This window comes from Podarcis bocagei, assembly GCF_964188305.1.
Source record: "Podarcis bocagei genome assembly, chromosome: 17".
Taxonomy (NCBI): Eukaryota; Metazoa; Chordata; class Lepidosauria; order Squamata; family Lacertidae; genus Podarcis; species Podarcis bocagei.
Genome location: NC_138143.1, coordinates 37,597,359 through 37,611,664, shown reverse-complemented (window position 1 = coordinate 37,611,664; position 14,306 = coordinate 37,597,359). Strand labels below are relative to the sequence as shown.

At 50.2% G+C, this 14,306-nt stretch overlaps 1 protein-coding gene across 3 annotated transcripts in view; it reads right to left on the bottom strand.

Annotated features, from left to right (window-relative positions):
• The window catches only part of PAX5 (paired box 5), a 229,625-nt gene that overhangs the window by 209,018 nt on the left and 6,301 nt on the right, over positions 1-14,306 (bottom strand). Inside the window, exon 1 of one of the 3 annotated variants that reach the window (XM_081176731.1) lies at positions 537-558. The exons of the other annotated variants lie outside the window; for them this stretch is intronic. Coding sequence (XP_081032857.1) covers positions 537-543 — 7 coding nt within the window. The 5' untranslated portion in view covers positions 544-558. Of the gene's footprint in view, positions 1-536; positions 559-14,306 lie in introns of those variants that run through there. 3 annotated transcript variants of the gene reach the window in all.

Below are 14,306 nucleotides of genomic sequence, written 5' to 3'. Positions count from 1 at the left end.
AAGTTCCCCAGCGCTGGAAGGAGGAGTTAGAGCACATGCTTCAAACCCTCCCCCTGAAATCACTTGGACTTCGAGAATGTTTCGCTCTGGCTGGATCGTGTCCTAAAGCAAAAGGGAGGACGCTTTCCATTCATCCCCTACATACTGTGGCCCAGGACGTGTGTTTGTGCATAGAGAGGAGGAGGGTGTCCGTGTGGCTCTTTTGTTTTGTTTTGCTTTAACTCCTCTGAAACCACAAAGGGAACAAGCCGGACAGAGGAGGCTGCGAGCCGGGCAAGCGCCCCGCTCGCTCGCTCCCTCCTGCTCTGCCCTCGTCCGCTCCCGGCGGCCAAGAGCAGGTCAAATACCGCCGTCGTGCCTCCCTAGCAATGCCCAAAGGCATCCCCGGCCCCGCAGCCCGTTCCTCCTTCCCTCCCAGTTAAACCCATAAGCTCGGGGAGCGGGGCGAAGGCAGGGCGGCCAGCTCCATCCTTCGACGCCAGAGGAAGAGGGACAGGGAGAGACGGAGAGAAAGGGAACCAGCCGCCGCTACTTACTATGCATCGCTGCAAACGGGTCGTGCTTACAGTGTATTTCCATCTGGGCAGCCGATCCACGGAGCTCGAGGCTTTCGTTTTGCTTTGCTTTCAGATCACCTGAAGCTAAACTCCCTGGGATCACTTGTTTGTTTTGTTTTGTCTGGGGCAAGGGCGGTTCGTTTGTTTGTTTTTTCGAGTGGAAAGGTCAAGCAGAGGGTCGCTGGCCGTGAGGTCGATCGGCTACAAATCGGAAACAAAAACACCCCGCGCGACTTCCCAAAGGCAAGAAGATCCCCCTCGGAGCCCCGAGCCCAGGCAGCACGGCGATCCTCGCGGAAGTTATTCCTCGGCGGCGGAAGGGGCTCGGGGGGGCCCTTCCCCCCTCCCCGCCCCCCGCGTCCCCCTGGCCAGGCTCGGCCGCCTCCGGGCTCCGACCAGGCTCGGGCTTGCGCGGCGGCGGCGGCGGAGGAAGCCTTATTTCTCCCACCTCCAGGAGGAAAAAGCCATCAATCCCGTCCGGGTAAAAAGAAAGGGGGAAAACGAAGATGAAGAGGAGCTGGGGGGGGGGGGAGAGAGTCTCCACACCGGCAGCGCTTCTTCGAGGTCGTCCAAGGCAGAGGCAGAGAGGCGGGCAGGGACGGGTCAGCTGCCAAGATCCACGCGGGCTACTTTTCAACGGACATCTCCTTTCATTTCCCCCGCCGCGACGGAGGCAAGGGCTACCTCAGGGGGCGGGAAGTGACCCGGGTCAGTCTTTTGTCTGAGGCGAGCGGGTCCCCCTCCGTCGTCGTCGTCGTCGTCCTCCTCCGTCTCCTCAGCCGGCAAGCCAAGCTGGAGGTCTCCGCTCCGGCGACGGCTCTGAGGCGACGGCTTCTTCCGCAGAGAGGGCGCGAAGGCTACGGACAGGTGTCTCGCTCGGCGGGCGTCCCAAGTCCTGAGGAGAATCGAGCGGCGGAGGAAAGAAGTCCGTTCTCCGCTCTTCTCCTCTGGTTTCCCCCACCGGGCAGGCGCGAGCGACGACCTCCGTCGGCCGGGCGCCCTCAGAGCCCGCGAAGTTGGCGGGAAGTTGGGCTTGGAGAGGCGCCAGAGGAGGTGAGGAGAAAGCGGCGGCGGCGGCTGGAGCCTGCCAGCGGCATCCCCGCCGCGCGACGAGGAGAGGGAGCGAGCGAGAGAAGGCGGGAGGGAGCGAGGGAGGCGGCGTTTTGCTCGCGGCGCGCTTGGCCACCTCACGCGCCCACTTCCGCGCGCGCTGAAAGTTTGCCGCGCTCCTCGGGCGCCCGGCGTCGCGGCTCTCCCATGGCCAAGCGCGCGCGTGCGCTCTCCCGCCTCGGGCTGCGGAGGGAGCTTCCCTCTCTCTCTCTCTGGCGAAGGGAGCCGGCTCTAGTGGCGCGCCTGTGTGTGCGCGCGTGTGTCTCCACCTGGCCAGCTCTCGCGGGAGGGGCCCCTCACCCACCCACTCCGCGCGCGCGCACTCGCGCTCTCTCTCCCTCTCTCCCTCACACACACACCTGGGCGCTCGAGCTCCAGGCGCCTCAGGAAATCTCTCCTCAGGAGCGCCGGGCTCGCTCGCTCCTCCTCGGCCGGCCGTCGCAGTCCGGCGGCTCTCTGGCTCGCTCTCCCTCAGCGGAGAAGCGCGCTTCTCGGCCCAAGCAGCTTTCAGGACCCAGTTTCGTGTGGACAGCGGCTGCGGGGGGCTGCAGCCTCTGCTGGGAGCCCGAGGCGGGGGGGGGGAGGGAAGGAGGCAAGGGAGGGCAAGCGCTGCCGGCCGCTGCCGCCGGGCCGGCCCGTCACTCAGCTCGCCGAGCGCCAATCAGAAAAGTAAAGTTACGGCCCTGCGCGCATTGGCTGCGGGGCTTGGGAGCTCCGAGGGGAGGGGGGCGGCGGGGGAGGAGGCGCCTGATTAGCCAGCGGCGGAGCAATCAGCGAGGGCGGCGGGCGGAGCCCCGCGGGGGAGGCGGATTCATTGACAAACTGGAGGGGATGGCGGGCTGGCTGTGGGTGTGGGTGTGTTTGCGCGCCCCGAGCGACTGTGGGTCTGGAAGAAACAAGAGGGCTGATGCAGTGGCGTAGCGTGGGGGTGCAGGGGGGGCCGGCCGCACCGGGCGCAACATCTGGGAGTTAGGGTTAGGGGGCGCAAATCCACGGGTTAGGGGGCGCAAATCCACGGGTTAGGGGGCGCAAATTACTTGCCTTTCCCCGGGTGCTGACAACCCACGCTACGCCACTGGGCTGATGAAGGCAACTGCGGGGGGGGGGAGATAGTGCAGGGGTGCGTGTATCAATCAGTAAAGCCCCTCGTAGCCGGACTATATGCAGAAGTCCTGCCCTCAGTGAGGGCTTACGCTCAAGTAAACGCCTTTAGGATTGCAGCCCCTGGAACCCGACCCTCGAAAGTAAATCCCGCTGAATGCAAGGGATTCCGTGAAACCCGAAGCAGTGCATATAAGATTGCTGCTCGCGAGGCACACACACACGAGCTTTTGTTTCGTTCTTCTTTTCTCCAGCAAAAGTGAAATCTCTAGCAAAATGCCGGAGCCGTCACACGCGCGGAAGCCGAGAGTGGGGTCAATGGGGGCTTTGATGTGTTTCTGAGCTGGGCGGGAGTTGAACTTGGGGTTGCCAAGGGTCTCGACGGGCCTGATCAAAACACAATATGGGAGAGGTGGGAGAGAAAGGGAGGGTGGCCTGCTCATTAAGGCCAGGCAGTGGGCCTGTGCATTTCATTTGTCCCTTTCCTTCCTGTCCCCATTATTCAAGGCTTGTCCTTTTTGTGCGGGAGAAGAAACCTTCCGCCCCGGCTCCCCAACATTGAAAGCTTCCGTTTCCTGGTTCAGTTGTGGAAATGTGTGATTTTGTGTGTGTGTGAGAGAGAGAGAGAGAGAGAGAGAGAAGTGTATCTAAAAATGTTTGCTTACATTTGTAAGCCTCTGAAAGGTTTGTTTTCCCCCTTGCTAGCTGCCACGTCGAGCCATTATTTTCAGGAGGTGAAGATTGGCTATCTCAGATTAATCACCGCAGACGGGGCTTCACTCTCCGCCCTGCATCAAGATGTTTCTCTACGGAGTCTCTTTATGCGTTCAGACGTCAGTCCTCAGGTGTCGTCATGTAGGAAACTGATGCGTGCTGCATGTGTGAACCAGGCCTTAGTAAATCTCCCTGTACTTCCTCCTGCCCTGGCATTTGTGTATAAGAATGTGTTCTGACTGAAAGTATTGCCTGTGTACGAACGTGTGTCTATGCCTGCAATCCTGTGCGCAAGGTGTGAGACTTGCAGGATTGCGTTGCGTGTAGTTGAACCCGCGAGAGAGCTAAATATATACTTAGCCGTTTTGACACGTGTGTGTGTGTGTGAGAGAGAGAGAGAGAATGAGCTATAGGAGCCAATTCCTAGGGGCTGAGAGGTCTTCGCCCCCCCCCCCATAAAATATTTGAGGGGGCAGGGACGGGTCCCTCCCAGGTTGATGGGCATTGCCATTCAAATAGTGTGCGTGCATGTGATCGATTATGCGGGGCGGGGCTTACCTGCTCCCCCCCCCCCGTTTTATTCAAGTAGGTACCCCTGGAATAAGAGCACACTTACATGTGTGTTGGAGAATGAATTGTGTTTTGTGTCGCCCCTTTCTTTGAGCTGGGAGAGGGAGAGCATCAGCCAAGCATCTGCAAACCTCTCTCAGCTCCAGCCTTGTGTTCCTTCGGTCCCCATAGAGGGAGCCTCGAGAACGTCCTCCCGAGGCGCGGAGAATGGAGCGGGGTGTGTGGGGAGGAGCTGGGACACTGGTGATCGGGGAAAGGAATTTGTTTCCTTTCATCAGAGGTTAGGAAAGTTCGTTCCCTTCTGAGGGAGGGTCTTGGGTTCGCCTGGAGACGCCGCTGCCCGCCCGTAATTCCAAGCGCGTCTCCTTCCGTCTCACCACCTGCCAAGTCCGACCTCATCGATTTTGCCATTGAACTCCCATCAACAGCCGGGGAAACCCGTCTCGCAAGAGGCCTCAGGGCTGCCCTAGCCACTGACACGGGCGGTTGAGGCGGAGGACGCGATCCACTCGTGCCCTGCGCGCAACGAAAGGCCTCGACTAGTCGCCCAGTCCTGAACTTGTTCCCTCTCCAGTAGCAAATGAGTCCCACTTGTCACGGTCTGCATTTTAGTAAAACCCCATTACGACGGGTGTGTGAACATTTTAAGTCTGTTTTTTAAAAAAACAAAAAACCCTATTGCGATTGTTTTTAAAACTGTCGCTACACACAGAGAGATAAATATATAAAATCAGAGTGCTCCCTTTTATAAAGCGGGCTTCAAAATGTGAGAAGCGAGATAAGGATCATTAAATATAGGGAGCAACCGCTCCTTCGCTCGTCTCTTTGGCTTTAGAAATAGCACATGACTCGCCGCCCTAAAGTGACTCGATACTGTCTCTTTTCGCCTGCTTTATTCAGAATTCATGAAATGTACAGTTATTACCGGATATGGTTTCATATGCATGGCAGAACTAAGTAACTATGCTCTTTGTCATTCTACTTTGTGGGGAAAATAACAAAATAAAAACGCGAGGACTGGATCCCCGTGCATTGTCGTTAATATTTTGAAAATATTCCTATGTGCATAGAAATACAGGCGCGCGCCTCTGAAGCCGGGAACAACGCACAGCCCTGTTAAGGTATATTGTTAAGGGGTTAAGACTTACTGAAACCCCAAATAAGAAATAAAATGAATTACTTCTGCATGAACATCGTTAGGATCCGAATGCACCGCCGAAGTTCCACAGAAATTAATGAATGAGACTCGCTTCCAAGTGCAAGTGTTTCGCAGTACGCTACAGACAAATGGGGACAGCGCCTGATTTTATGCCTGGACATGTGTGAACACACATTCAGACCCACATTTGTTCTGCTGTCCTGTATTTACTGTAATATAATAGGCATAACAGTGTCTGCACCTAAAACATTGTGGTACACGTGATGGAAAACACACAGAGCAATATTGGTCATATGACTCAAGGTGTCATATGACGTGCTTGCACCTATACAACCTTCATGGCCTTCTATATGTGAATATGCTTATGTCTTGTATAACTGCCATTTTATATTTCCCCTGTTTTTACATAGTATACACACGTACACGCTCAAGATAGCACAGCATTATCACTGAGATGTAATATAAGTTTTTGTATCAATGGGCGTTTGCACCTAATTAAAGCATCGTAAATGCACACTTAGCAATGTACTGCGTTTAGTTGAATACATCGTTGCACTCGTTTCTGCTACAGGAGCGCAGGTGAATATTTGCGGCCGCAGGCACAGTCACTCCCAGATTGCACGCCAAAAAACCAGTAAGTATCGTTTTACGTCGATACGACCCATCCTTGGAATCAGAAGGAAAAAACCCATTGACTCTAACAGAGCTGGATCTGAATGCCTCTTGCTCAGCTGCAGTCATGTCTGCGAGTTCCTTTAAAAATAAAAATAAAAACCACACCGTCCTCCCAGGATGCCTCTCTTTCTACAGCTGCGCTTAACAGTGTGGCGATTTCGAAAGGGTTCCTTCAGCAAAGAAACACCGGCTACATTTCTGTGCCTGTCTGAACAAAGAGTTGTTACTAAAGCGTACAATTCACAGTATGTCTTGACACACAAAAATGTAACGCGCACACCTAGCAAAGACGCAAGCAAAAAGGATCACTGAAAAACCCTGTGTGAAATGTGGACAGCAAGGCCCCCAAATTGTGAGCACGCTTCCCCACCATGCAGAGGTGCTCCTCCATCTATAGGTTGGCCTATTGAACATGGCGCTCTTGATATCTCGGGTTGCTGTGACCGAGCAGTGTTGTGTGCGAGGAGGCCTGAGGACAGGCCTTTTTGTGCGCAGCGACATGAGAAGCTATTAAAGCTTTTGCTCCTTTTTCTCGAGCAGATCTCAAGCGTCGAGAGCTCCAAACTTAGCGAAAAGCGGCAGCAAAGGTCACGAGGCTTTGGCAGAAAGGGACATTCCCAGCAAACATGCTGCTGCTTCTCCGCCGGCCGGTCCATCCAGTGCAAGAATGGAAAAAACAGCCCAATTTTCCCAGTTAGCGAGGATGAGCGCGAGAACCTTGCGCGTCCCACCACTATGAGCCCGCCTGGCAAGGATCTAGGGGTGTTGTTTGTGAGGCGGTGGGGAAATTCACTCCTAACGCGAGGCCTTCGAAAGTAGGCCCTGTCCCCCCCTCTCTTTCCAGAGTACTTCCAGAATTAATCGCCCCAAGGTGCGCGCAAAGATCGATAGCTGAGGGAAGTCGAGGGCGCACCAAGCTGCGATCCTAATCGTCCTGATCGGGAAGCGAATTTCGCGGAAATCGTAAGAGGCGAGTCGCCCCGGGGAGACGCTGAAGTGCCGACGAATTAGAGCCCATAGGGAGAAGGGTAGGGGGACGAAAGAGGGCGGTGTCAGAAGCCAAAGTTGGCTTATGTGAAGGACAGAACTTCCTCTTGCGAGGCGTCACAAGTGTGGCTTCTTCTTGGCCCCTTGCTGCCAGTGGGAAACAGGACACACGCACACACGCCTATCTCTCTTTCTGATGGTCATCCATCCCTCCTCAAGCATCCCCAAGAATGATCAGACTGACAAGAGCTGCTCGAAAAGGTATGCAGATTTAGAGGGTCGACTGGAAGACAGCGAAGATCCTAAGCACCTCTATTCAGAAGTTCCCAGGTTGCTCTTTAGGACTGCAGCTTAAAATGGTGATAGTTGAGAGGACTGCATTTTTTAACACTTTCCCACAAGATTAACCCCGCCCCGCCCCAATGGATAAAAACTTAGTTTAACTCACCAGTCCTCGGGTGCTGTTGCTGTTTTTGTTTATGTGGGGACAGGGGTCAACAAAACCATCACCCACCCACCCCTCACCTGCAGTTTGAAGCCCAGAATCCGTCCGTAGAATTATCAGTAAATGCCACAAGGTCCATTAATATTATGGTGGTGCCCGGATTAATACTAGCAGCAAAAATGGTACTAAAACAGTTTAAATCTTAGGCCATTCAGATTCACTGGACAGCGGCTGTCCCTAGCCACTGCCAATAACCTGTTTCCCCTCCATTGTGCTGGGAACGGTCTGTGTGTTTTGAAAAGAGTGGTGGAGTTTGTGTGTGCGTAAAGCTCAGAGTTGGCTTTGTAGTCCTTCAACCAATTCTTGCTTATTTGTTTTCGATGGATGTCAGCGGGAGAGGCAAAGCGCCCAGTCCATGGTTAAGACCACAGTTCTGGATGGGCAGGGTAGGAAATGGGGGAGCTGGTGCTCTGGCTGTTTGCTTTTATGTTTGCAGAGTGTCTCTCTCTCCAGGAGAAGCACAAGCCAAAGACAATTTTTAGACAAACTCCACACCCCACTGGTCTGGGTAGGTGTTGTCTCTGAGTAAAGATAGCATATAGGAGTTTTCTCCCTTTTGAGGGAAGCTCTTGGGTTCTCCTGGAGTATATGGGAGTTCTATTTCTGATTTTTGTGGTACTGGTGGAGTGTGAGGGGGTATCTTTTGGAGGGATGGATAAGACTCATAGGAAAGATCTGCTTTTGAACCTATCTGAAAGGTCTGACTCCTAGGCATTTACAAACCAAGCTGCATGTTTTTAAAGAGCTTTTCTGGTGGCTGAAGGTAAACCTAAGGTATAATCACATATGGTCTGAAACACAAGAAAGACAATTGTTTAAATAGCCCTCCAACTGTGTGTTTTATCAGGGGTGGGCTTTTCTCACATGCAGCTTTGACTAATTATTTGTTTATTTGATCTTATGGTTCATTCATAGCGTAAGCCCAGGGATGTCATTTAGAGAGGCACACACACACCCCACCTCAAATTTAAGGCCACTTGGCTGTCCTTACAAATCACTTATATTTCAGGTAAATTGACTCACTAGGCTTCTACTGTGGTTACATTAAATGGGCCTATACCCTATGGCAAAGCCACAGATCTGTTGACTTAAACAAAAGGAGTGTGGCTGATATACTGATATTATGAGACATTTTAAAATTCACCAAAAAATTGTCTTAAAATGTACTGGATTTTTTTTTTCATTTCAACCATTGGGGCTTACTTCTGAGCAGAAGTATTTAATGTTTTCAATATTGAATATAATATAATATCAAATAGCCAGTGTTTGGTTCTTGCAGGGCAGAGTATGTTTGGCAGGATTATCAGAGGGAGCACGACTCAAAGGCCTGCTCTTGGATAAACTAACCGCCAGAAACAATTTTCTTCAGATCATTGGCATGTTACTTTTATACCTCATGTTAGCACACAGTTCATCTGTCTGAAATGCAGGGTGCTATCCTGTGGTCCTTAAATGTTGCCACTGAATCTGCTCCTTCTCTCTCTCTCTCTCTCTCTCTCTCTCTCACACACACACACACAGTGTGAATGAAATCTAAAATGACACTCCTAGTTAGATCTAAAGCTCAGAGAACCATGTTTTTAAATAACAACAACAGAGGGTGAAGGGCACTTTTACAAAGGAAAGGAAACGTCTCAGAATGTGATCTTTCAGCTCCATAGTAACCCCAAACCGCATTTGTCAAGGACCTTGAGAGGAGACACCCACTATAAGAGTGAGTTCCTCTAGGCCTCTTTCCGCTGCAAAATCACTTCTGATCACCCTTTCCACAAAACACAGTCAAATGGTATTCTTAAGTTCAAGTGTGCTTTCGTTGTGAGTGGGATATGAACCAGGCTGTGAATTTTCAACGTGTATTCATTTGCAAGGAACTTTAGGTGAGGAAGAGGGAGAGAAAATGAAACAACACAAAGATTTCTCAGGGCACAGAGACCAGTGTCTCGGTTTTCTTTTCTTTCCCTCTTCCCCCACCCCCTTTCCCAGCTCAACAGCCTTTGAAGATGGTTCCCTTTTGTATTCAGGCTTGGACACTTTCTTCCGGTCATTGATGAATGCCTCTCCCCATACAAACTTGCTGCACCCATATGCTCTCAACCAGAGTCAATGCTAACCATTTCATATTACCCTCCACTCCATGTCAGCGCCTTGCTGGAATTTTCAGCAAGCTGTATGTGCATCAGTTCTCAAATCTGTCTCTTTTTACTGAAGAAAACATGGGGTTGACTTTTGTCCAGACTGAGAGTGACTTTTTAGAATATGTTTATGTCTGATTATTTCTAAAGCTAAGCCTTACCATGGACTATTTAATTTTGCTCTCACGTTACGAGAAACGGCCCATGTCCTGCATAAGGAAGGCCAACAACAGCCTTAGGCATTTCGAATCCTCACTTTGCTGTTATAATAGAATGTTCTTGGACATTAATTAAAAATAACAGTTTATTCAGCAAGGAAAGGGAATGACTACATTCAAGGTTCTGTTTTGAATCAGTTGAGTTCAGCTACATTAGGCCACCACCCACAAAACAGCTGATCAAAAACACATTGGATTTAAGTCCATTGTTAAGTTAATTTAGGCTGCAATCCTGTGCACATTCATTTGATAATTTTGCTCTGGAATAGGCACACAGAGGATTGCATCATTCAGGGGTGCCAATTTGAATAAAATATTGGGGGACTCACGTAAGCCCTGCCCTGCACAATCAATCAGAAATGTGGTGCGCACACCATTTGGATGTAACTGCCTATCAACTTGGGGGGTTCTCGACAGCCCAACCCCCCCAAAGATTTTATTATGGGGGCCAAAGGGACCTCAGCCCCTAGAAGTTGGCTCCTATGGAGCTGTTAGTGGTTTTTAATCACTTCTAAAGGGACTCTGCAGCCTGTTTTCACACATTACACATACCTGTTTTCTACTGAGTGTACAATTAGCAGGAAGTCACAGCCAATACCTGTGTGGTATCAGTGTTTTCAAAATCTGTATGAGTTCTTTTCAGTACAGTGATACCTTGGGTTAAGTACTTAATTCGTTCTGGAGGTCCGTTCTTAACCTGAAACTGTTCTTAACCTGAAGACCACTTTAGCTAATGGGACTCCCGCTGCCGCTGTGCGATTTCTGTTCTCATCCTGAAGCAACGTTCTTAACCCAAGGTAATATTTCTAGGTTAGTGGAGTCTGTAACCTGAAGTGTATGTAACCCGAGGTACCACTGTATATGCTTTACTTAGGTAGAAAAGCCACTTAGGTGTATGTATGTGAAGTAAGAAAGTACTTCTTCATGCAGTGCATAGTTAAAGCTATGGAATTCACTTTCACAAGATGTGATGGCACCAACTTGGATGGGTTTGAAAGATGGTTATATAAATTCAAGGAGGAAAATGTTATCAATCAATAGCTACTAGCCCTGATGGGTATGTTCTACCTCCACTGTCAGAGGGAATATACCATATTCACACAGAAACAGAAACACTCACACACCTCTCCATACCAGTTGGTGGGAATAACGGGTTGGGAAAGTGCTTTGTGCTCAGGTCCTGCTTACCACAGACATCTGGCTAGCCACTGTGAGAACAAGGCATTAGACCGGAGAGGCGACTGGCCTCAGTGGGCTCTTAAATATAAAGAGGTGCATTTCAAAACACCAAAATCCTTGTTACAATGTCGCCTATCAAATCCCATCAACACCCCTGGACTCCAGCCTCCCACTGCAGCAGCCAGCTTTCTCTGACCTCAATGGCTAGCAGTTCACTCCCACCCAAGTGCTCTTCCTCAGTTGGCTTGCAAATAGAGCCTTCCAGCTCTGCCTCTCCACATTCCCACGGTTGTAAACCTGGAGTCCTCTCTCTAGGCCTTTCCTCCCAAAATATCCACTTGGGGAACAGGTCCCTCATGCCAGTTCTAACAATGTCTCGGATCTAAAAAGAAGCCCATCCAATCCTCCTTGTGATGGTGGGCAACTCACTGCTGCAGCCTTATGGAACTGGCAGCAGGGGGAGTTCCAGTCTGGCAAACCTTTGTTTACCCTGGTTGCACATTCCTCACAACAAAGTTTTTGGATGGAGTCCTCTCTCCACCTAGGTGGCCTCCTACCTGCAAGGTCCTGGGATTTGGTGCTTACCTGGTATTGCTTAGACTTGGTCATAGAAGAGTGTGCGAGTGTGTTTGCGAGAGAGGGAGGAAGGGAGAGATGCGTCCTCCATTTTGCCTCACTCGCTGATTTGAATGGGAACAGTGACACTCCAATCCTAAATACATTTACTTGGAAACAAAATCCCATTGATTCCCATTGAACTTCCTAGACCTGCAGTGCTATGCACAATTTTCTAGAAGTAAGCTTCATCTGAACACAATGAGATTTATCTCTGAGTGAACACTTGTAGGATTGCACTGTATGTGTATCATGTTTAAAGGTAAAGGTACCCCTGCCCATTAGGTCCAGTCGCGGATGACTCTGGGGTTGTGCGCTCATCTCGCTCTATTGGCCGAGGGAGCCTGTGCTTGTCCGCAGACAGTTTTTCCGGGTCATGTGGCCAGCATGACTAAGCTGGATACAAATAATTCCAAACTCCGTTTCTTTTCCTTCTCCACTCCTATGCTGTGTTCATGCATGTTAACTGGTCAGGTTCAAGCGTCTTTAATGGAAATGACTCTCAATCAAGGTTCTTTGTAGGGGCAAAAGGAGTAATATATTCCAAGGATCCTCATAACATTATAAGCCACCAGGTTCCAGGCACTGGTTTGGCATGATGTTTCAGATTCAGCCAGAGGGTACCTTTGTGCTCCATGTCTTAAAAGAACCTCAGTGATGGCGATCAGAAATGCAAAATGTCAATCAGAAATCGGTTATAGGTGTAAGTGGGGGGAATGGGGGGTCAAATACACTCTCTCCTTTAATTTTCAAAGCAGCTGCAGGAAAATTTACAAGGGCAAAGCCCTGATAGACTTAGCTCTAAGATGCAGCTCCATGGGCATAGCCAAGGGAGGGGAAGGGAGGGGCAGCTGTCCCCCTAAATCAATAAAAATAAAAAATACAGAGCACACTGAGGTTCTGCCCCCCCCCCTAACAAAAGGCCTGCCCCACTCCAAAAAAATCCTGGCTACGCTCATGTGCAGCCCAATTCCATACAAGCTTATTCGGGAGAAAGTCAAGATAGCCTACATCCTTGGAGGAAAACACACACACAGTTCTGAATGCAAACACCCACGCGCAATATATACACGCATGGCACCTTCATGACTACAGTATGAAGGGGTGACACCCGTATGTCAATGAGCCACCCCACATCAAAAAAAGGCCGAGAGGGCTCTTTCACAGCATGTCGAAATGCAATGTCTTTCCATTCCTAGAGCAGTTTCCTTCGTGGGGTTGTTACATCCATGCCTTGGGCACTGGAAGTCCTCGAGAAAAGAACGTCCACGTCGTGTGAACAGCACACTTGTGTGCTCGTGCTTAAGCCTCGAATACTTTCCTAGACCCCCTTGCGAGCAAACATGTTTAGGATTATGATAGTGGTGGGGCTGTAAAAGTGGCGTAGCACGGCTTCATTCCCCCTGCCCTGCCCCCGCTCAGCTCCCCAATGCGCTTGTCACAGCTAGATGGGATTTGGTGAGGATGCCGAAGTTCTTCTAAAGCGCCTGTCGACTTCACTTTTGCTCGCATAGCGTGTACATACTCGACTAAATAGAAAGCAGAGATGTTAGGGGCGTGATCGCGGAGTGGGGGGGGAGGGCCTCCCTTCCCCTCTACCCTTTCTCTGTTTGCAAAATAATGCTCAGTGTGAGCTGCCATAACAAAATACAGGGCCATTTTTTACACACACACACACAGACACACAAACAGCGTTCTCAGAGGACTCTAATTCCGCGCGTCTTTGTATCTACGAGGATCAGCAACCGCTGATTTAAAGGCAGTGTCCTATTTATTGAACCCAGCTCCTCAATCGTGCTAAAATTAGTGGAATTCACAGCTTCAGCCCAAGTGCTTAGGCTTAACTGCGTGAGAGAGCGCTCGCTGTGTCCTCTGACGATGTGTGTGAGAGAGATGTTGTAGTATATAAACCCTCTGTCTCTTCAGTCATTCTAGCACTGCTGCTAGAGAGGTGAGGCACTTCAACAACAACTGAACAGCAGCAATGATAATGATCACGTTCTGCAACCAACATGCCTGGACACATTAACTTGGAACCAAGCCCTATTGAAAGCAATGGAGTCTTCATTGACCGATTTTCATTCATTCATTAAGCAACTTTAAATCCCAGTGATTTCAGCCGGAGAGATGTGCACTACGACCCACCACATCTCTTAGGTCCCATTGATTTAATCCTTTTGCTGCTTCCAACCCAAGTTAAGGGTGTGCCCAGACTGCTGCCTTCCAAACGCTTGTTGAATGCTCCGATTAAATAACTTTTTAAAAGTGCCCCAGGATATGTGGTTTGGTCGGCACAGATTTAGTAGGCAGAATTTACACTGGTCTTTACACTGCTTATTCCCCCCCCCCCCATCCAGAGTATAGCACTTCTCTCCTTCTGCACAGTTCTTTCTCAACCTCACAAATCCTGCTCGGTTTTACACTTAGAGAGATAAATCGCAACCCTCCGATTTAAGGGGGGAACGTCAGAGGAGATGCATGGAGGGGGTTTGGTTGCTTATCCCCATCGAAAGTATTAGTATTATTACTGTCATCATCACCACCACCACCATCATCACTACTACTACTACTACTACTACTACTACTACTACTACTACTACTACTGTACAGGCATTTTGTCTAGACGCAGGAGAATATAAAACACCACAGCTAAATTTTCAAACCTTGGTAGACTACCCTGGAATAAAGCTCCATTGAACAGCGTGGGCTTTACACACACACACAAAAACATGCACTGAGTTACTAAACCAACCCTCGTGCAATCAAGTGAGATGAAAGAGCAAG